This window comes from Bombus flavifrons, chromosome 9 (genome assembly GCF_040668555.2).
Source record: "Bombus flavifrons isolate JBK064 chromosome 9, iyBomFlav1_principal, whole genome shotgun sequence".
Lineage (NCBI taxonomy): Eukaryota > Metazoa > Arthropoda > Insecta > Hymenoptera > Apidae > Bombus > Bombus flavifrons.
The window spans coordinates 1,303,290-1,327,590 of NC_138450.1; the positions used below are offsets into that span (position 1 = coordinate 1,303,290).

General features: G+C 34.0%; 1 protein-coding gene across 6 annotated transcripts; it reads right to left on the reverse strand.

Moving 5' to 3' along the window:
• Positions 1–385: 385 nt before the first annotated feature.
• nab (NGFI-A-binding protein homolog) lies at positions 386–22,821 on the reverse strand. 6 transcript variants are annotated; one of them, XM_069119431.1, is made up of 11 exons: positions 21,803–22,808; positions 7,245–7,346; positions 6,960–7,097; positions 6,420–6,730; positions 5,812–6,024; positions 5,591–5,745; positions 2,601–2,703; positions 1,500–1,570; positions 1,226–1,337; positions 1,102–1,158; positions 386–970 (listed from the first exon to the last, which is right to left on the reverse strand). In XM_069119431.1, the coding sequence occupies exons 1-11, from the start codon at positions 22,113–22,115 to the stop codon at positions 863–865; spliced, it is 1,683 nt and encodes a 560-aa protein (XP_068975532.1). In that variant the 5' UTR covers positions 22,116–22,808; the 3' UTR covers positions 386–862. The 6 variants fall into 6 exon arrangements, 4 of the variants coding, with proteins under 4 accessions (XP_068975532.1, XP_068975531.1, XP_068975530.1 ...); XM_069119430.1 differs by having other exon boundaries at positions 1,500–1,567; positions 5,495–5,745; XM_069119429.1 differs by having other exon boundaries at positions 5,495–5,745.
• Positions 22,822–24,301: the final 1,480 nt, after the last annotated feature.

Sequence of the window (24,301 nt, forward strand, 5' to 3'; positions counted from 1 at the left end):
CTTACGCCGTTCTTCGATCAGTGTTACGCTTCATATTTACTGTACGAATGTGCATGCTTATTAGACAAGGACATAAAAGACCTCTGTGAAGCGTTCCCTTTCTATTTCAATATCGTATTTTTCAGTTCCCTCATGTGCTATATCTTTACACTCGATCACACGATATATCTCTATGACTGTATTCTGTAGCAGATTGTATCGCAAATTGTATAGTAGTATGTACAACTGTACTAAACTGTATTATACAGTATTCTAGTATTCTATACTGAGGAATGGATATATCATTCGTAACAGTGACAAATATGAAGATGCTCAAGAATATAGAATTCGGAAGCTATATATTTTTGGAAATTTACAATAATACAAAGTAACTACTTTCATACGTATTTATTAACTTACATAAATCATATGATAATGTATAGATTGTTTTAAAAATACAATACATTGAATAAAAAAGATTCATTGTATATTTACAAATTTTAGTGTTATACAATACGCAATTATATTTCAGTCAACACACGCTTTTGATTTAAAGAAATTAATAGTATATACAACATCTAAAAGTGTTTTTGTAGCTTAAAATAAGTACGAAGAATTTATTAAAATCAAATAATGACCAGCGCCGTATTTTTTAACATACTTCTGTTGGTTTTATGAAACCCATTGTAACATCTGTTAATTCTGATTTTAAAATAGTTTTTAATGCAAAAATTTTACTTGTGCAGCAACAACCAACATAAAAATTATGTTATAGGAAATAACATGACAGTGGTCAAATACATATAATAATACTAATTCTAATACAGGCTGAAACATGTTTCTAAGAATGAGACAACTATGATAATACAATTTTTTAACAATATCACAGCGTTGGTTTTTCGTCTGTTGGTTCTTCTTTTATAGGATGATTACATTCCATTAATGCAGGATTTGCCACAGCAATTATATTATCTCCCCGTGAAGCTATTACCTATATTTAATCAAATTGAAAGCCAAATTAGCATTTACTAATTATTACTTATTTAACTTGATATCATTATATATATATTTCTTCAGAAATTAGTAAATAATACGTATATCAATTTAAATAAAATTTACTACCTTAAGATTGAAATCACTTTCCTTATCTGTATTATCTGCTTCAACTTCATTAGTGTCCTGTAAATAGGACCATTTGTCAACTTGAAATAGTTAGTACACATATATTCGCAAAACATTTGCTTACGTGTATCGATGAAGACTCTTCATTTGAAAATGAAAGTTGACTGTCAGAGTCGCTAATCTCCTCGATACTCGCACTGAACATACCATTGTTATTCTTCTTCCTCCAAACTGGACTAAAACAATGCAAATGTCTGAACATCAATATATACTTGCAAAATTAATTTCTTTGCAATTATAAGTTAATAAAATATATATGTGATATTCAAGATTGCAATCTATAAGTATTTTACAGTGCATTGTTTATTTAATAATCCATTTGAGCTCAAAGTAATCACCTTGAAGATCTGTGTCTTCTAATTGTTGAGTTACCTACATCCATTTCAGGGCAACGTAGATCCAACTCCTCCTAGAACAGTGAACTGCTACAGACAGTAGAAGTGACAAATATAGCGTAGGGAATGAAAGCCAGAAAAAAGCTAATTATTATTATTACTACAGTTAATAACAATTACTCGATATAACTAATATAACAGGCATACACAACTCGTAAGGACACCAGGAACAAAGCATAGAGTCCCAACAAGTGTGGAAGAAAATATTGTATGAATTAATTGTGTTTTAGATAGTAATTTAATTTTTAATATGTTAATCCATAAAGTAAAAAAAATTCTTATTAAAAAATGCACCTTCTACTTAAGGAAAAACAGTTTCTGAGAAGAATTTTTTTATATGTATGTACAATTATAAAATATTTAACGTTTTTTAAATACCTGTTAATTAACAAACATAAGTATACAAACATTTAGTACAAAAGCCATGCATGTTATGCAAAAGCTATACTTGACCTTTTCTGCTTGTGCTTCGCGCGTATATCAACGTAGTGGTAGTTTACGTGTTGCAATTGTTTACGTGCTGGGTGCATAGTTAGTTGTTAGCGCTCATGCGAGTGCAGCAGCTCATTAATATGCCAACGATTCCAGATCAAATCATAACTATGGAATTCCATCAAGGATTTTGTAACGTTTTTTTTTAAGGCTATATATATGATATTTTGTAATATTTAAAAAAATCGTCGATTTTATTTTTGTATAATCATTACTTAGTAATTTCTTTAATTACTGATCATAAAAATTATAAATTGATTCAACTTATCTAATAATTAATATTATGTACGTTACCAAGGAAATTATTTCATAATTTTTCTTATATTAAGTTGATTAAATTCTTTAATAAAACATTTGTTTTAGTGTAATTCTAAATATAATGAAAATTTCTTGGTATCTAATTTTTATAATTATACTATATAATTGATGTATCACATAAGATATGTCGTATTCAATTTATATTAAAATCCGTGACTTTGTCCCAAGTTTATAATGATTCTGAACTGGAATCTGTATGTACATGGCTTATTATGATGATCGAGGTGAGCTAACCTGCGTCGCATCTTCATTCTCACCCTCAAGCTCGAGCTTTTGTCGTTTTGTACGATCAGGTTCGTTTTCTTCGCCATTTTCACGTGGCCTTGACACGGATAAGCTAAAGCATTTTAATTATGAATATCATACTTTAATTGGCTTAAAAACTACATGTAGATTTGGCTAACCTTCTATAACACTGTGTAACTTAAAAGTCATCCCTATTTATATATAGGGTGTTCTGCTACTGTCTCTATATAATTTAAGGAGTGATTCTTGACGTCGAAATGAGACGAAAATCAAGAATAAAAAAATTGCGTTTTTGGTTTTATTTTTTAGCTATTGACAATAAAAAGTCGGCCAGAATATCCCTGCACGCGAGCAAACTTCCTTACATAAACGAAAGGAGGTTAGCCCAAGCAGCGGAGCATACAGAGATCCTCAATTCGATCGACATATGAGCTGCAGCTCACCTCGTATGAGTCGTAGAGAAGAAAACTATGGTGTTCGGAGAAGTAAACAACCCCGCGCGACACTTCGCAAAAGAAGTGGTAGTTTGAACATTCAACCTGTTTACTCGTGGAAATCCATAAGAACATATCGAAAACCACACTATGAAATTTCCGAATGGAGAGTATTAATGTTACCTCTAATCCTCTACTTCCGCGAGTGTCCACAGCAAAATCACACACGCACCACGATTGTCCCAGCTGCGAGTGTCCACAAAAAATACAACAAATTACAATAGATGTTCGTTATGTCCCCCGTTTTCTTGTAAATAGATCCTGACTCTTCTCTTAAAATTTTACTGTATTGTGTTTTCATGTGCCCCAGTAGTAAAAATCGAGAGGATTTAAATCTGGTGACCAAGCAGCAGACCAAAACACAGGTTTTTTTCGACCGATCTACCATCCTGTTTCCAAAACAACTGGTCAAGTGTTCTTGCAGTATACGCACTACGCGCACTGCATATACAATACACTCAAGTAAGACACTAACTTAATATTTTCAGTTCTCAAAAAGTTCCCTTTCAAATGTCGGAATGATTTTGTTCTTCCAAAACTATTCTAGTTTCTTGCTTCAAAATAGCTAAAACATGGCAATGTAGTGATGGAGAGTTCATTCAGAAAGAAAAATTTACGATACTCATTACCAATGCTTTCATTTTCTTTGTATAACTCGGAATTATTCAGGAACAGTTATGATATTTAAGAAGTTCTTTTTGAAAGCAAGGGTACGATATTGGAGGAAACGAAGAGGCTGTATATCAAATGTATTTAAAAGAACCTATTTTACACAATCTTCAAACTTTATATAGCTAGAGATTTATTAGATATGCTCATTGGAAAAGTGGACTTTTTGTTTACCAGATGGGTTTCGGAAATATCTCAATTCTTCAAGCCTTATTGTCTTCAGTTTTTATGACCGTAACGTGTTTTAAACGTAGAAAGAAAAAAATTAGAAGAATGCTCTAAGAAAGCTCTAGTATAGAAAAGAAGCATAACTATCGCATTTATTATCTATTTTGAAGCAAACATTGTGACTATATTCGTGGAATAATATAAAATATTAATTTGACATTTTGTAGAAAGTGTGGAAAAACCGACTTTCGGTAAATATTTACTTTTCATCACAAAATGTCAAAATAATATTTGAAAGTGTTGTATGCAGTGTAGCAGTCTTTATATTGTAGCCACATTTATTATAGAATGTATACATTTGCAGAACTTTCGCATATATACTTTTGCTACGTCGCGGCGGACGGGAATAATGCAAAAATATCCCAACAGGACTATACTCAGCGCACAGACATTTTACAATATAGCTCAACGAATATGGGATACCGGCACATTAAAACCTGTCCTATCTGGCATACGAATTCAGTACGACGACGCGGATCTGGGAGATAGAGCACTGCACCGTATTCAACAAAATCCCAATTTGAGTACGAGGACTATTACTGCTGAAAAAGGTGTCAGCAACAGCACCGTATGGTCAGTATTGAAGGGGGAAAATCTATATCCGTATAGCATCCAGAAAGTTCAACAGTTAAGAATGGATGAGTAGGAAAGTCCAACGCGATTCCAATTTCCCCGCCAGAATATTATTTACTGACGAGGCAACGTTTAACAGATGTGCAATTACAAATATGCGTAACGAACATTTCTGATCATAGGACAATCGCGGTGCGTGTGTGATTTTGCTGTGGACACTTGCAGAGGTAAAGGATTAGAGGAAACATTAATCCCCTCTACTCGGAAATTTCATAAAGTGGCTTTTGATATGCTCTTATGGATTTCCACGAGTAAGCAGGTTTAATGATTAATCTACTATTTCTTTTGTGAAACGTTGCGCGGGGTTGTTTACATCTCCGAATTAATCTCCGAATCTCACGGTTAACTTATAGAAGGTAAACTGTCGCTCATATGTCGACTGAATTGAGGATCACTGTGTGCCCCGCTGCTTAAGTTGACCTCCTTTCGTTCATGTAAGAAAGTTTGCTCGCGTGTAGGGATATTTTGTCCGATTTTTGATTCTCAATAACTAAAAATTGAAACCAAAAACGCAATTTTTGTATTCTTGCTTTTCGTCTCATTTCGGCGTTAAGAATCACTCTTTAAATTATATAGAAACAGTAGCCGAACACCCTGTATATTTATACCTTTTAAATTAATATAGAAAGGATCTGTAACTAGAATTCTGGTTTTAGGAAGATAAACTTTATACATATATGTATATTCGAAGAAATTAACAAAAAAAGGACAATCTTTTTCTAAGAAAATTCACGATACTTATAGTTCTATTACCTATTGCCTTTTGTAATTCTATTACCTACATTAATCTTCAATATTTTCATTCTAAATACTTGTAATAGAGTTAATAATATTTTTATAGAAACTAAAGATACTTACTAATGATTTTTTGAATAATGATACCCAGAATCTCTCACAACGCGTCGGGCCAAAGGAAAAAGTTCATCTCTTCTAGTAAGAAGGGCAGGTACGAACCTGCAAATTTGTGCAGCAGCCTCATTTACTGACACTTCGTGCAATGTCAATGGTTTCTCCGGTTTCCTCTTACAGTCAAACCTTCCATAAATTGCTGCATATTTCCGAATTTCTTCCATTCTACGTGGATCACTATCAGGCATAGCCATTACCATCTACAAATAATACGATTACATAAAATTTATGGATCATTTTAAGCATGTACAAAAAGTGATATTTACTTCTAAATTTTTGCAAATTTTTTTCTTAACATTATGAGGTTTTGGATCAACGGGTCGAATAGTAGCGGCAAGTCTTTCAGCTGCCTCTGCAAGTCTTTGTATTTGAGATTGCAAAAGGGTTGGAGTAGGTTGCGTTGGACTCGCAGGTGCACCACCACCGCCACTAGGACTTGGTGTTGTACCACTACCACAGGATGACTCACATGTCCCTACCTGAAAGTAATGGTATTTCTCCAATAACTCATTTACACAGGATGCTTCGAAGTTATTAAAATGTTATTGACCAATCGAGTATGGAGAAATATGCATGTCTTTTGTCTGAAAAATGTGCTATAATTGGTTTTGTTGTGTCTTATAATGATAAAGTTTTAAATATACAGATTTCAAACGCCCAGAGAAGACTAAATCTGATCCAATTCATTATACATCGATAAACATTTTTATATTACAGTATTTTATGTATAAATTGAAGCAATCAAATATTTAAATAATTAAATATTTAAATATTTTAATAATATTAAGAACAAAATATATCTTTAATATATGCTGCATCTATTGTTCATAAAACTGGAATAAGAGTAGCAACATTTTTTTTATTTGAAGTATACCTGTAATATACCAGGACTGTGAGAAGTAGTATAAGGCAGAGGTGTATTGGGACTTGGACTTTGTCGAAATGTTGTTGAGGCCACTGGTGCTGTTACACTTGTAACGGATACAATAGGGCTAGTACTTCTACATGGTAATGGTGTTAGAGATACGTGCGACGAAACATATGGAGTAGGAGTTGCTGTTTGCGAAGTCGTTGTAAAACCTTGAAGATTTTGCACTTGCGGCCTAGGACTCACGCAGGGAAATCCTATGCCAGCAGGAGCTTTACACGTAGCCGTTGTCGGTACAACTGGTGTTTGGAAAAGTGCTATAACAGAATTTTGGTAACTCGATTAATTATTAAAGTTTCCGATTTATCGTAACATTAATAATATCTATGTTTTGCAGAGTGTAATATATTTTTATTTTTATGGTTTCTTTTTACACACATGTCCATATTTTTGTAATTTTATCATTTTCAAATATTTTGTATAATTGTTTGATAAAATGATTTAGTTAAATGTACGAAAAAATTATTTGATATTAAGGTACTTTACAAGGATTTGTGAGCCATTCCTGGAGAGCTTTTTGAAGTCTTCTGACATGGAGAGGTTTGCTTGCCATACCAACGAGCGCCATAATTTCCAGAAATTCTTCTTCTCCAGCATCGCATAATTGTTGTACGTCGTCACCACCTAGAATAGTTTGTAAGAAATGGTTCGATCTCTTTAACACGAATTATTTTAAAAGGTTTCCACTATTATATGGTATTTTTTAATTCTTTCCTCAAAACGTTAAAGTTATCGAAAAGGAACTAGATATTTAAAAAAGAATTTCTTTACCCATTTCTAAAAGCGTGTCGTAGTAGCTCAACAGAGACGCACGTTGCATCACTCTGTACAGTTGTAGTTCCGCTTCATTTTGAGGTACGGACGTCTGCACCACTAAATGATTTACGTAAAAATTCATTAAAAGGAAACGTTTGACTCGAGTAAAATTGAGACAATTCTGATTATTTATAATATCGAACAATAAAATTCTAATAATAATCTAATAAATCATTAAACCATCTCATCTGTGATTCAAAGTATCTTTAGAATGGCTAAGATTATTAGAATTTATAAATAAGACAAGTTTCAAATTTGGTCATTTAAAAGGACATAGCTTACACCTGAAATCTTCAATCTCGATAGTTCTATGCTATAGTTGAATCAATAATTTTTCATTCTTTCTTATCGCCGATGATCCATACAAGTCTTTAATGTTATCATAAATAATAGAAGAAAAACAGTAATATACAACGGACAGAATATTAAGAATATTCTCTATGAAGTCTACAAAGAATATTTGACATAATTCATATTCTTTCAATTGGATGCCTGTTAATTCGTCAAAAAATAATTTCCCTGTATCTGGATATATTAGAGGGGTGAATTGTTGGTCGACTGATCGATCATTTGGTTGTTGAGTCCGGTTCGGCGAGCTGAGCTCACCTTTGCGGAGGAGAGCTCGCCTCGGACAGTATGCGACAGACGGTCGAGCCGCCAGGGTGTCCGACTAGTTTCTTGCAAATTTCGAGGAACTGCGAGAAAAAGCGGCGTGCACACACGTACAGCGTATAAATTAATACCGGTACCGCTGGCATGGCATCGGACGCCGCTCTTGAAAGAGGGAAGGGAGGGGAACAGGAGAGAGAAAGAGTGGTGTATCCATCCAGAAAGAAAACCTGTGGTCTGGGTGCGACGAAGAGGAAAGGATAGAAATTAAAACAAAGGGAAGAAAGATGAAACGGAAGATGAACCGAGTACGAAAGGTAGAATGAGGAGGAGGAGGAGGAGGAGGAGGAGGAGGAGGAGGAAGAGGAGGAGGAGGGGGAGAGAAAAAGGGAGATATTTAAGGGATGAGAAGAGAGAGGGCAATGGAGAGAGGGAGAGAAAAAAAAGAGAGCGACAGGAAGCTAGAAGAAGAGAAGAAATGCAGAAGGAGATACGGAGCAATACGGTAGAGCCGGGCCCTGAAAAACCTGGCCGTCAGGTCTTATTACGAACCTAAGGCCCGGTCTCACGCTTATATACACCGACCGAGATACGAGTAAGTCCCTGACAGCAGCGGGGTGACTCGTTCCGCGAGATTTTTCTGACGTTGGCCCCTGCAGCCTCGGCTGAACCCACCAAAGGGATATGTGGATCTTTCTAATGAGGCGCCGATTTCTCACTCCCTCCGCGCGCCCTCTTACGTTCTTCGATGTGCTCACTTACAAAACGATCTGCGTAACGTGCGATGATAGTAAATTATACGGTAAAAGTTCATTTATTTCAATATCGGTATAGATAAATGCATATCTACAATTTAGAGCTACACTTAATTATCCAATTGTCATAGTTCCGATTATGATGCAATATGGGAAATTTTGTTAATTATTATTTCAATTGGTCCAAAGGAATATGTTTCGAGAGTTTACATTGAAATAATATAAATTTTTTTATTCTTTCTAAAACTCCGAATCCTTTCTACATATCATTATATTTTCATATATAAGTCGAATAAGGTTTCATAAGGTAATGTAGGAGTTTCAACAGTTTGGTGTCTTTAACATGTTTAATTGAGATCATTTACTTTCTTTGGAACCTTAAATTTATATAAGAGAAAGAAGTCGGTTGTTATGGAAACTTGTTTGACTGAGAATCGAGAACGAAACTAGATGTATAAGCAATATTTACATTAAAATGGTATAAAACTAAAAATTTATCGTTAAAATCTAATTATAGAATCATAAGATTATAAGATATCTCAGGATATAAAACGTCATCGCGCTGTCTGTTTATTATATTTCAATTCAGATTTCCTTTAAGTTTTCATTAACTTTTTCATCGTTCATGTAATTTTTGCCTCTGCTTGCCTTTAGTTTTTAGCATTCCAACGTTCTGCCTGAATCCATATTGTTAAACGTCCACTTTCAATCTTCTTTGTAATTAACTTCTTTGACAAGTACAATTATAACAAGATACCGATAGCTTTCGTACAAAATAAATGGTCAGACGTGCTTTACAGTTTCGAGTGTTTTATGGTCATTCGTTAATTAAACATGAGCGATTTTTGCAGCTGGGTTCGTTCAAACATTCATGAGTCCCTTGATTACACAGAAATCAAACAATAATGCCCATCAATGAGAGTAATTCATATATGATTTACTGTCCATAAAGTATCGAGAGTTATTCTTTAAAAAATCGAACAAATACAAAAAACCATAAAGTTCTGATGGTAACTCCCGTTTCTCTTCGTTCCTTTTCAGCTTCTTTTATTAAGGAGTACCCAGAAAATATACGTGTTTCATAACTTTAATTTATCGGGGCAAGTTGAATAAAAAAATCAATGACTTAAAAATAAATAATTGCGTCGATATTAATTATCTAGCATTAATTCATGGATTGCTATTTTACCTTCCTATATGGCATTTTTTGGAAAAACAGATAACATTACCTTGAAGGGACAAGTACTGGTCACCCATCCCCAGATTTTTAAAATGTTTACTTGTCTATCCTATTTCACTAGTCCTCTCCTATAATAAACGAATCCTATTTCGTTATTAATTCGCTAATATAAAAGAAAGTAATCTTCTTTGACAGATTTCGATGTCCGTAACTACATTTATCAAAGAATATTTTTTCCACATTGTCATGACGCCTCACAAATCTTCCCATAGCATCGTAATGTAAATCGATATAAGACGAAACAGGTAAAAAATTCAGTTTCCTTTGATTTTCGACCCAGGTCATTCTCATTGTAATCAGGCAATGGTATAGTTCCTCTATCTAGGATCCTCTCACCTCGATCAAGTAGAGTAGCTATACCTCTGACCGACAGTCTAGGACTGGCAGTGCATTTACATAACAACTTTTTTGGCACAGGATAATCGTTTTTGTCGGTAGGAACACGTACGCGAGTCGGAGGCAGAGTCGTCACGGCATAGCATCCAATACTGCGCACCAGGGACGCGCTAAGAAAAACCTGATCCTACCGTGGCCTCCTCAGCCTCCCTGGGAACGATGCGTGCTTGTTGTCTCTTCGCCACCACCGACTTTTCTTCTTTATGCCCACTGTTCACCATCGTTTCGTTGCTTTTCAGCCGACAATTCGTGGATCACACTGTGTTGTTCTGCTATCTTTAGGATTAGCTTCGTCGTTTATTCTTTTTCCGTTCCTTTGTTTCCCTTTTTATTGTTCCTGCTAGTTTATCATTCGAAATCACCTAGGAATCGTAATTAAATTCGATTCACTATTGGAGTGCTTGGAAGTCGAAATATGATATTAAAGATATTAGGAATATTTAAGAAAAGATTATCAATAGACTGCGGATATTTATGCAAATCCAAATTTTTACGAACATAGCTAAAGAAAGAGAAGTTATACAAGGATTTTTTTACTTGATATATAAATATCATATTTTGGATATTTTATATTTGTTTTCGTGTTGTCAAATTTCTTATAAGTGCATGAAAACTCGCAGCCCACTTATAAATACACGCGTACTGTCATTATGTCACTTGTTCTGAAGCTATAAACTTTTAGTTCATATTCGAGTTCATATTAATTTGAGATTAAAGAGTTTGTTACTCGTATCAATTTTTTAAAATTAGTTTTTACTTCGATAAATAGATGAACAAATGAATAGATACATAAATCCAGATAGATAAATCCAGAGAATCCATTTTCTCTTTTTTTAATCCCTTTGCACAATCGAATCAATAACAAAACCCATTCCTGTATATTGTATATTCAAGAGAGATCAGAAGACAATCTCGAAAGTCTTCATTGATCAGTGTGGCCATTGCAAAAGTGTATGATGTGGAAAAGAGGAAGAAGCGACGAGATTTCCTCTGGGAGCACCATCAAACGCTTCAAGAAGAATCGATAAATTCTCTAACGTAATGGATAAGGACTCGCAGGAGACGGAGAAACATGATGATACTGAGGAATGGGGAGGGATTAAGAAAATAGCCCTTGGATGGAACATACAGTTTGAGCGAACAGAGGTGAGATCCTTGACGTGCATGCCCCATTATTCTATTATATCGTACATACATCATTATATCGTAAAGTATTGTAACATGATAAAATTGACTTTTAAAAATTAATCTGGAATAACAAAATTGGAATCTGTAAGTGCTAAATGTTATGGAATAATTTTATTATTTGCAAAGTTCTTTATCCTAGAATTCTACAATATCTAAACTAGGTTTTATTATTTGTGAAATTCATTATCCTAGCATTCTACCATCTCTATACTAGGTTAGATAAAATATTTGATCCTAATATAAATGTGATAAGTGCTTAAATAAACAATATAAATTTGTAAACTCTATGCGTTGATAGGGTAACATATATCGTTTTTGATTATTAATATGTCATTAATCTATATTCTTGTCATATGTTGTTCCTATAAATCGACTAAAGTTTTTAAATGCTTTCCATTACTTCCCGTCATTGATTATTCCTTCTAATTAATTACGATTACAAATGATGCCAATGATCTCACATAATGATGAACTAACCGACAGTTGAGATCTCCCATTTTTTGATCTAAACGCCATCCCAAAAACTTCACTTTTGCTTGGTCGAGCTCTACGCACAAAAGAAGAACGAGGAAGAGAAGTAACCGAAGAAAAAGAAAAAGAAGAAGAGAAAGAAGAAGAGAAACTAGGAGGGGCTAGGCAAAGAAAGAGGTAGAAGCGGGTTAGAAGCAGCCATCAGCAGATGAGGGGGGTGGTCCAGGGTAAAAGACGTTCGGTTGGACGTGGTAAAGAGAAGAGAGACGAGGGTGAGAGCGAACGAGTGCTATAGCTTCTTTGTTCGATAGCTCACGGTGCGGACGCTCTTCCGATGCTACGCAAAAACGAGTCTAGTTTCTTAGAAGCGGCCGTTCTCGCGCGGCACCACACCAATGCCAGTGGAAGAAGCAGTGGCGGCGGCGGCAGCGCGGCGCGGCGGCAGCAGCAGCAGCAGCAGTAGCAGCAGCGGTTAGTATTTCGCTTTTTACTGGCATTGTAATCAAGGAAGGGTTAGGTGGGTTTTTGTCTAGTGCCTCTGCCGCCGCTTGGACAAAACACCGGACAGATGGACTGAGTCGCCGTTTCGATCCCCCTACCTTACCTTTCTGTCCCTTTCTCATTCTTCCCTTCTCACTTTATCTAGTTCGTGCTAAAGCTTTTCCTCCTGTCTCTGTTCTTCTTCTTCTTGTTCTTCTTCTCCATAGTCTCTCCCCTTGGTTTCTTGGTTATCCCTCTCGGCTATCTCTATCTCACCGAACAGCCCCTCTTTTTATCTTTCTAATCTGCTAGTCTTCGTGCACCACCCTTTCTTCATTCTTCCTTCTTCTTCATCTTCGTTGGGGCTATATCTGCCAGTTTTACCTTACCGTTTTCGTTCCCTACAGTTGCCCTTCTCAGCTCCTCCCCCCGATACATACGAGCACCAGGCATCGAGCTTCTCTTCTAGGATACTATTTTACTTATCCCCACTTTTTACCTACCCTCTCCTACAGTCGACCAATGGTTAACTCCCCTTCGACGAGCAGGAAGGAAAAAACTAATTTGCTGGTCAACGATCAGGCAACCAGAGAGAGGGAGATGATGCCAGGGGAAAGGACATATAGAATATAGAAGATCTTTTAACGAGGGAAACGAACGATTTCTTCCGCTTAAGTGTTGTGTTTGGTTGTTAAATTACGTATGGACTTTTTATTTTTGACGTTGTCTTAGTTTTTAATTGGAAAAGTTCTTGTGACCGTTGATTGGGCTAATACATTAGTTATAAAAATATTTCTCTCTTGTCCAATAATTTAGCGAAATTTTTATGATTATTGGTTGCAGTAATAACTAACAATGACTTATCCACCAACTTGAACATATATAATCAGCACTCTATCGTATATAATTCGTTCAACCCATTCATTAGCAGAAGTTTCGACCATAGGCATTGAAAGGTCCCTGCGACATTTAAAAATGAGGGGTAGAGCACCATGTGTGTCGAAGGAGGCAGAATTAGAAAACATATTGTAAATCGGTATTTTCGGGGGTAGCAATACCTCGGTCGAATTGAGTTGATTGGTTGAGCATCGTTTTTAAGCTCGCAGGGTGGGGCCTGAATTCCATCCTTCTTGCAATGGCCAACCTCCGTCGCTTTTCCATCCCCTACTGTTTAAAGCTTCTCTCCCTCCCTTAGGTGCATTTTAAAGTATGGTCGACTGATTTTGTGCCCGCATGCCGCGCCATCGAGAAAAAACTGGCAGTCCGTTAAAATTGCAAAACATCACGACACGTAATCTTTATTTGGTGGCGGCACGAAGCGGGATGAAATCTCCTCGTCGTTGCTGGGAACGGTTAAGCTGTCGAGTACGATATGCTATTTAACGTGTTTCATTGACATTATTAACCCTTCCATGGGGCGTTCAGAATATTTAAATTAATTTGTATACTTTTATACAATTATTATAAAAATATATTATATTAAAGTAAATATATTCGATGTATTCAGTAATACTATAAAACTAGATATATTTGATAATAAAGTTAACTACTATGTAGTTTTAACTATTAATTAACTAATATAACTTAATATAAAGTTTTTGTATTATATTGCAGAATAATTTGCAGAATCACTTTATTAAATGTTAGTAAAATTATTGTAATATCAAAGTTTATTATTCATAATCTAATAATATTAGTACACGGTAGAATTTGGAAGAAGCTAATATTTCAGAAAAAGTATATCAAAACCAAAAATAAACATTCACCAAGGTTTGAATAATGTAAAAAGGAATGAAAGGAAATATGAAAAAAGCAAATTATAAAAACAGCTGTGACGTATGCTCGCATCGTATGTGTTGAAAAAAGTAAAGAAACTCAAAATGAAATATGCAAAAAGTTAAATGATTAATGTAAATTAGTAGAATATGTTTTTAAAGGACTTTGTTTCAACATCATGTATTGCAGGAAAAATTTTGATATTAATAAAAGCAACTGCACTCAGCTATTAAGAACATATATATTGATAGCTAATTATCACAAAAAAATTTATACGATAAACACGAAATTTATTTTCTTTTCTTGCAACATAGGTAATTAAAGATTCATCCAGTCGAACAACTTTATCGTTCGTAAATGTACCCGATACTTAAAAGACACTCAATATACTATGTAAATTAGCTAAATTCGATAAATATATTGGTCTAATAAATATACGATTTGTTTTTTAATCTATACATTTACATTCACAATATTCTTAATTTATTCTCATAAGCACTATTGAATCTCTGATATATTTATGATTATTTGAATATATTTAGCGTAGTGGTTATGACTAAAAATTAAAAAGAATACTAAAAGTACATATGTGTGCAAATATTAACTGTTTTTTTAACAGACGTTTGATAGTGAAATGAATAAAATAACAATTGTATCTGACGATTCGAAAAATCCTGGTTTGATGCATTTCTTTGACTTGGCAGAAAGTAACCGGAACGGAAAAGAAGATACTTAATCTAAGTTTCTGTTCGGAGAAACGATGACGCGGCCGCGTAGTATGGTGCAAAAATAGACAATCCCGACCAAGAAATAAAATGCAGAAACTCACGGTGAACAAAATGAAAGAGTTCGGAGGTCGACCAAAAAGATCGGCGTCCACGTAGCGAAAACAGATTGGATAAAAAGTCGCGCGACAGGCTTCCACCGAATAAACAGGATAAATCTGGATTCCTTCGCAAATAGCGATGAGTTTAGCGATATACTTGCATGATAATCGTTTTTGCACCATATCCTTCTACCTGAATGCAACCCAACTAACTAAATCGACATTGTGAATGCAACTGACCGAACGTTTTAGTAATACATAATAAACAGCATCTATACCTAATTTGTTCTAATTATTGCACGTGGATAAACAAAATATTTAGAATATTCAAAGCAATTCATTTTAAAAAGAATGACCGGAATCTTCTTTAAACAGATCGACAAACTTATTATATTATAATCAATAAAAGTATAATTATTCATAACTATTTATTTAACTTAATAAGTAAAGAAGTATGAATGTTTTTCTGTGAATAAAATAATAGGAGAATAAATGAGTTGTTTAGCAAGCGTTTTTAGAGGATGGGAAAGATATACTTAAAAGAATCAAATGGAAATCTGTTTAAAAATAGTTGTAATTATGGAAATGCAATATTTGTAGAAACGGACAAAAAATAATTGGATTTGATTAATGACAAAAGATTATCTGTTTCATGTCTCATTAATACTTGTGATATTGTCTGTGAAAATTTTTATGAAAATAAGTAAAATATTTAATTTGGACTAACCGAATTTTTTGGATAATAATTAAATATTTTAAATTAATGAATATTGTTAATATTTTCTAATATTATAATAACAATATACCATTAAAAAACCAATCTGCAGATAAATGAAACAATGAAATTAATCTTTAATGCAAATATAAAAGAATGTAAATATTAAAAAATAACGTCAATTTAATTAGAACATTCGCTTTCTATTTATTCAAAGATAATATAAAAAATGTCTAAATCTCGTAAACCTTGGAAGAAACGTTCCCACGGGCATCCTGTGAATATAGAATTTTTTAGTAAGTTTTTTCTTAGGCCCAGTGAAGACGAAGCAAAGGGTTATAAGCAAAACATCAAGGGCTAATTTTTTTTTAAATGAGAGCGTTCGCCACTTTCTGGTCACATGCATACAACCTTCGCACGCAACATTTCAACTTCTGCTCTTTCTTTTACCTCACATTTACATTACTTTTTCGCTAGACAATGTAATGTTATCAATAAAAAATTAGGATATCATAGAGATTGTATTGTAATGAAAAATTGTGCGATTTTAGATAACTTTATTAAGTTGCGTTATCTTTGAGTATGCTGAATTGAAATCATATCAAATGTTTGAATTAAAATTATGTTTATATTATCTCAGACTAGATCAAGTAAAAGAATTACTGCAAATGGCGAAACGACCGTCATAATCTTCTGATCTGTATTCCATTGTCGCAACTTTTCTAAAATAAATGGTAAAACATATTATATCGTATTTCTATAAAGTAAATTAACTCAAATATTCAAACAATTTGTTCTAACAATCATAAAGTCGTACACATACGAAAAGATGTAATAATAACAGCAATAACAATGTTACTTCTCTCGCTAAAAAAGAACCAACTAAAAAAGTAGAAAAAAAGCAACTTTACGGTTTTCCCGTGTTCATCCAACTTCAACAACATTCCAGCCGCAACGTAACACGTCGTCCAACAAAAAGAAAGACGAGCAAACGAACCAAGTGTACGCGTTCGTATACATATATGTACGTTTCCCGCTACCCAGCCGCTCTTCTTCTCCCTTGGATCGCAAGGTTGAAGACTGATAAAAACCCAGCAGAAAAACTTCTCTATCATAGGGTTGGAGGGGGATACCAACGGGGCTGAGGGTGGAGGGAAAAGTGGTGGAAGCAAAAACAGCCTGAGAAAAGAAGAGATCAGATATAACGTCGAGGAACCCACGGGGAAGAAAGAGGGAGCACACGGTTCCAATAGAAGAGAGGAGGAAGAGACAAAGAATTCTTTCCGAGCTATTTGTTTTTTTTCGTTCGTTTTCTGCCTCGTTCTTCTGGGTCAGGCTTCTTCCGAGTTTTTTTTTATGCCGTCGGACTGATGGAAAGGGTGACGATATGCATATGTTTGAGGCGGAGGGCTGGACCAGTGAGTCCGGTTGTATCACTCGGGAGGATCACAACGTATATTTGTATATATTTTATTCTAGTTAGGTTCTTCATGGGAGTGTTAGATCGACAGGTAAGGCAAGGGCGAGACCGCGCATCGCTTTTTGGGATTAAATCTTTTAGAACAAGAAGGGATAAAAAAACGAAAGAGTATGGGGATAGGAGTACGAGAGAAAATAAGAGGGATTTAAGCGTACCCCTCACGGTGGTAGACTGAAGAATTTCTTGCCTGTTAATTTATTCGCGAACGAGATAAAGGTCGGACGGATTCCTTCCTTGTGGGAATATTCTGAATATGCACTTCGTTCTTATGAAGGACCAAATGGCTTATGAGTTTCGATAGACAAACCGTTTTCTAAGCAATTGATTGTCTTTGGATAGAAAGGAATATTTCTTAATCCTTGACTGCTATGGTGAAATGAAAATAACTTTCTAGCAAGGCTTTGAGGTATAATCGAATGTAAAACGTAAATGTGAATCTTTCTAGACAAAAATTGGGACTCAGTCTAACTAAAAATTACCGAGCGTGTCGCACTTAAATACCATCTGTAAAACATCTTAAGTATTTCAAAACCCTATATTAACATTTAAGAATTAAGTTCAACTTAAAAACGGAAATTTTTGTACGCTATATAACTAGATATGATACTAATTTTATCAGGTGTTCAACTAAATATGTCAATGACTGTATTATAGAGATAGTGAATTACAATATGGAAACTAATTAATGTATCGTTAAAGAAAAAAGGTTTCATATATTTTATATCATACTCGGTATAATAGGAATTCGTTTCTAGCATTTTAAATGTCTGATCAATATAAATATTAGCAACGTATACGCAGCTGCTTATTCTAACGAGCTCTTTCATTCCGTTTGTGTACTCTGCACGTCTTCTGAACGAGTTTTCTGTGCATACCTCTGTTCCCGACGTTAAAGAGATGCCTGAATGTAATCTGAATACGATCAAGAAATTGTGCGATCCGTGGGTGGATGCACTCGAATGCGGGTTAATTCGACAAACCGGAACGAGAACTAGAGCGATTTGTGAATATACGGTGATATAAAAGAACATAACCCTTTTTTCTGTCCAATCCTTTGAAAATGAAAATTGTGTTGGTGAAAATTTAAATAAGAAAGGTAATAAAAAATTAGAAGATAGAACTGAAAGTGTCATTTTAATGATTCTTATTTATGGCGAGTTTTAATCTTTCAATTTTCTAACACAAATTTGAAATTTAATATTTTAATACGAAATGAAGGTAATAAATGCAAATATGTATATCTTTTCATCTTTAATTACGAATATTAATTAAAAATAATAATCATCTTTTACAACACTGGGAATTATACAAAAATAATATTATTACCTCAAAAATAAAATTACTTAATCCATATTAATTTTTCAATCATCAATATTTATATCTGCTTGCTTGAATAAGAAACAATTAGATGCAATTAAAACATCAAAGTTTTCTTTTACGACCAATATCAGAAATTATTAAATTTTATTTTCGCAATTGTTAATTGAAGGACACTATATATGCACGACATGGTATCAAAGGGATAAAATTAAATATGTTTTGTTTATGATACAAAGAAAGGAGATAATCGTAAAATAAGAAATCGGGCAGGTTTGGGAATGCGAGCTATGGCTACTATCGTAAAGACGTTTAATTTGAAAAAAAATTCTTGGCTCGATAAGTTCTAAGTAAGCGCGGGAATCCGGCAAACTTGCCGCAAAAAGTTGAAGATTTTTTGTTAAGTTGCATAGCGACAGAGCAGTAAGCAAGTGGCTGTTTTTACACGAGTTTCGGCCTCAAATTTATAGCGCGCCAAATTATCCCGGTGTTTCGAATAGGCCGCGACAGGCATGCTAATTCTAAGCAAACGGTCATTCAGTTTGTTTGAAATTAAAACACGAAAACGTAGAGTCGCGTTCCTCCCATTACTTCGATAGGACAGAAAACTAAATAGTAAAAAATATAGAAATAAAAAACCACTTAGGTTAAATCTAAAAACAAAAGACAGACTTAGCCTTTCTATTTCTCGAGAATTATAAGCCGTTCGTACGACGAAAAAAGGTAAGTATGTATGTACTGTGGGACCTCCAGTATACGAAGATTTACTGTTTAAATGTTCTATTACTATTATGCGGACAATGCGTATTTCTTTCCTCCAATAGTGCTTTATTATCAAAATAAATGTGGACGTGTTGTACATCAATAGCAAAAATTAACAAAATTAATTAATAAAATAGTTAAAATTTATAAAAATTATTGTCTCATTAAAAAATTTAAACAATAAAAAATTCATATTACTATTACTATTACTATCACTATTACTATTACTATTACTATTACTATTACTATTACATTTACCATTGTAACAAAAACCTAACTACATATTATAGTATAGTATAATAAAAAAGTTAAACGTTCTTTTCTTGTCCAAAAATCTTTATGCCTTTCGATCATTGCTTTAGCTAATTTTGATTTTTTACTCTTTATGAGAATAACAAGTGTTCTAGAATTACAGACACATAAATAATTAAAAAATATTACATTTACATTATACCTTACTCTTTGCAATTGTTCTTGCATTATTCTTTTTGAAATATCAGATAGTAATTACGAGGGAATACAAATGTTTAGTAGAATATTACACACATTATTATATATATCGAATAACAATCCGAAGAGTTCGAAGATTTCTCAAAGATAAAAATTAAAACTTCCTCATGCAAACAATCATATTTTTCCATCAACTGAAATACTAGAAGTTTTTCAAAACACAAGCATCGTAGAAGCAAATAAAGACCAATTCTTTCTCCTCTAATTTCATATTTAGGAATTACTAAGCAATTTCTAATGCGTAAGACCGATTCGATTCGTATAATAATTCTCTTCGATATTTCGACACGAGGCAAGATAAGGGAGGGAAAAAATGGAGCAAAAGAAGCAGAAATTGAGAAAAAGGCAGAGGAAGGCAAGAAAAAGAGGAAGAGAAAGGGAGTGGAAAAAGAAGGAGCAGCCATTTGCAGCCAGTGGACCAACTGCCGTCTTCGAGAGATATCCTCTCTCGCAATTTCAACTTTCGGAGAAACGTCAGGCAAAACCGCGAAACCAGCGCTTTTTTACCATTTAGTTTGCAATGGTCAACTCAGCGCTCGCGATCGCCTTCTATACTGTTATATCCTCCTCCGTTGGCTGTTTCGTCTTGTAAGAAACTGACAAAAACCGTTCTCGCAATAGTTGCTCACCAATGGCGGAAGAAAAAGCGTCTTTTTGCACGGCGCGACGCTTTTTGTCCGCTTCCTGAGTCATGCCTCTTCCTACCCAGAGTAGACAAAGCACATACACTATGCGCGTAACTGTGTATCTTTGCGCTCTGTATACGTGTATCTCACAGATCGTAAAAATGGAACTTTTTCAGCAAGGAAATTGAGATATATAATATCAGGTTAGGCAAGGGATAAATAATTGTAACAATTGAGATACTGTTGGGTTATTACGGTGATAGACGTTCGTTTTTGTAGTATCCGTAATTATAATTAATAATAATCGTATTTTGAGGTGAATTCCAGTAGATTATACAAAATTAATTTCTGAGATAATTTAGGGATTTTGCAATATGAATGATGAAGTTTGCTCTTGGTATGTATTAGGAAAGTTAATTATAATAACTTGAGGGATACTAATATAAGTACTTACATGTGTAATATTTTTATCAGAGAAATAAGAAACAATTATCCTTTTTTATCAATAATTATTAATTAATTAATGCCTTTGAAAAATTCATTACTTCAAGAGTAACAAGTTTTTTTTTAAAAGATGTAAGTAAACGGCGAAAAGAAATAAAGATTGAAATAGATAAAAATGCATGAATACTAATGAATATTTTTATTATTAAACGATGACGAAAAAGTCAAATTTACATGAATTATAAAGATTCAAAGGTGCAATGATTTATCGGCCATTTATTTAACAATAACATATTAACGCGTTATGATTGAATAAGTTAATGCGATTTGCTTTGATAAATCAGTAAGAGCCAATTTTTAAAAAATCTTTGTTTTGGTATTTAAAGAAATATTAAGATTATGTTTACAAATTTGCTACTTATAATTAATATTTACCAAGCAATCATTCAGGCATGTCAAGCTATACTAAACACTATAATACTGTAAGAATACTATTTACGACAGTGATTAGACTAACTGTGTATTCATATAAATAAAATAGTATTTGTAAAATATCTTGGTACTCGAATTTAAAAAATTATAACATAATTACATAAATTACAAAGAAAGTACGGCATCAGATGTTAATTGAAACCGATGCGATCATTTTCTTAATCATCAATTTTGTCCAAACATGTTACGAACAAGAATTTAAATTTACTATCATTTTTCTGCTTTAGAAGAAAAACAAGATAACCTTACAGAAAAACAATTAAGAATGAATATTAACCTCTGTCAATATTTGCATGAAAACCTAAGCACATACCAATAAATCTATTTAAGTACATAAGCATGTAATATCATAATCTCTGAAAAACTATGAAACATTTGATATTTAAACACATAAAAACCATAAATTTAATATAGCTAGAAACTTACGCGTGCCGTTGATGTTTCTGCTGAGTATCTTGGGCACAGCAGCGGTGACACCGGAAACGGATGGAACAGTAGGGACAGTAGGGATAGTGGACAGCACGGCAGCAGGCTGCTGATGCTTAGTTGGCGGGCTCGCCACCACGACCACGGGATTCTGTATGGTGCAAGTGGCCGAAGTCAGAGCACCAGAACCACCGACACCAGTAACCGTGTTGGTCGGCGCCGATGCCACTGGAGAAGATGTACCAATACCGCAGCTTGTTGTTACCGCCGCTGTCGTCTCCTCCGGCGTAGGTCCAAGCACACGATTCTCCATTTTCAACTGTTAACTCCACTTCTCGTTCTTTCCTCCCCAAGAGGATCGCACCGAGGCGTTATCTCCCACGATACTCACTCACTGCACTCGAGCAACAATGCTTGACGCATTCGAAAGTATCAAAAGATGTATACATTTATGTTATCATTACATCTCCAGCACGAGGAACACGTCATAAGACAATGTTAGTGAGAATTGTTCGAACAAGTTGAATGATTATATATTAACATTATCGACTGATAGGCCGGTGAAAGTGTAATAGAACGATTAAATAAAATAGCGAGGACACCGAACGATTAAGATAACGAAGATACCGGTAAAAGTGTAAAGAAAGATTATCAACTAAATATGAAAAACATTTTTAATATCTAAAAAGTAAAAAAAAGAAAAAAAAGGAATATAAGTTGTACTCTTATAAGCATCGATGGAATTGGTGGCACTTGGAACGCGTGTGAGTGTAATCGTGCAAATCAGTCTAATACAGTAACTTTCTATGGAACAGTTATTTGTTAGATATTCATCTCCTTCAGAAGCACCGATAGTCTTTTTTTAATGCAATTGTGTAAACTTATCGAATACGTGTGTGTATGTGTTCTTAAATTAGTATTATTGTTAACCGAGAGAAACAAATAAAATAAAGGAGATCGTGCTAACACTTCGAAAAGCAGCAGCGAGACACTTAGAACGATGACGCAGTGCACATTGCCGGCCATCGAGTGATTCCACTACGTGTCTGTGCTATGCCCCCTCTACTCAACTACACAACGTGCAATATTACCCCCACCACTGCCATATTCACGTGCGGTTATCCCTTCCTTCAACGATTCCCCCACCATCTTGAGACAATGAGAAACGATGGACACTACTGCGTTAACCAGAGTACGTAAATCTCAAATTCTTCCGCTTCCCAATTCCCACATTAAGGTAAATAATAAATACATTTATCTTTTTGAGCGACCGATTTATATTTCACTTAAATTTAATGTTCTGTTTCATTCAATAAATTGCAGGCTATCGGATGTGACAAGTAGAGTTAAAAATTCGTAAAAGTATTAAAGTTGCGAATGATTATAAGTAAGAATAACGCGCGAAATATTGGTTCCCGCGCGTTTGAAAGATATATTATTTCTTTCATTTGAGGTTAAAATATTATATTGACTTGTTTAAGTAACTAGTGCTATTGCTGAAAATAATTATAAAGAAAGTTGTCAGATAACAATTTAATAAGATATATCAACAGGTAAAGTGTTGAAAATTTGACATTTCATAATATTTTAAACTGTTGAATTATTTCTTTTTTATAACAATCAGCATTAGAACTTAGAAACAACAAATACTCTCAACTTTTAATAAATCCATACCTACGGTGTATTGTATTGTATTTTTAAAATAAATACACAGTATTCTTCTGAATAAAAATTTGTTGAAAGAACTCATTTTGTTTAACAAAAGCTTAATGCTAATAAAACATGGAATTATTGTCCATTAACTCAGTTTTTATTTCAATATTTATTATTATAATCTAATTAACCTGCTACTTACGCGAATTTTCATAGATTTTTCTTAAATTTCCAGGACGTTGAATGAATAATATTCGTGATAGTTTAAAAAATCTTCCAACGATCACCCCATCGGCTAGTTTTATAATTTTCTCTACATAGGTAACTACATGCTATCTGTATATGTAGAACATATATGCCCCTCCTTAGACTATGATGTTGATGCAAAAAATGTCTCCCTACCATCCCTACTATCTTCACTGTCCTGGTAAACGAGTGGTGGTAAAAGAGACAGAAAGAAGATGCGTTGTAAAAAGCTATCTTACCGCCCCTCGACCTATGCAGCCCCTAGAAGGAACGTACGACCTCTTTACTTCACCATTGGTCCGCACACAGTCAACATTTTTGCAAGTTATCTCTTACAATCCCTCGAATTATCCATAAAATTCGACTAAATTTTTGCTAATTTATTTGACGAGAAAAAGGGGGAAAATTCTGAAGGAATAGTGGTTCCGCGTAGAGGTAGAAATTAATGGATTCATACTTTTTATTACTTTTTCGTTTTGCTTAATTAGTAATGCGAATTAAGAATATAATAGAATAAAGTTAATATTTTGTAATTAGTTAAATAATATAACAACAATATACACAAGAAATGATATTAATAAATAAAAATAAGCGATAAAG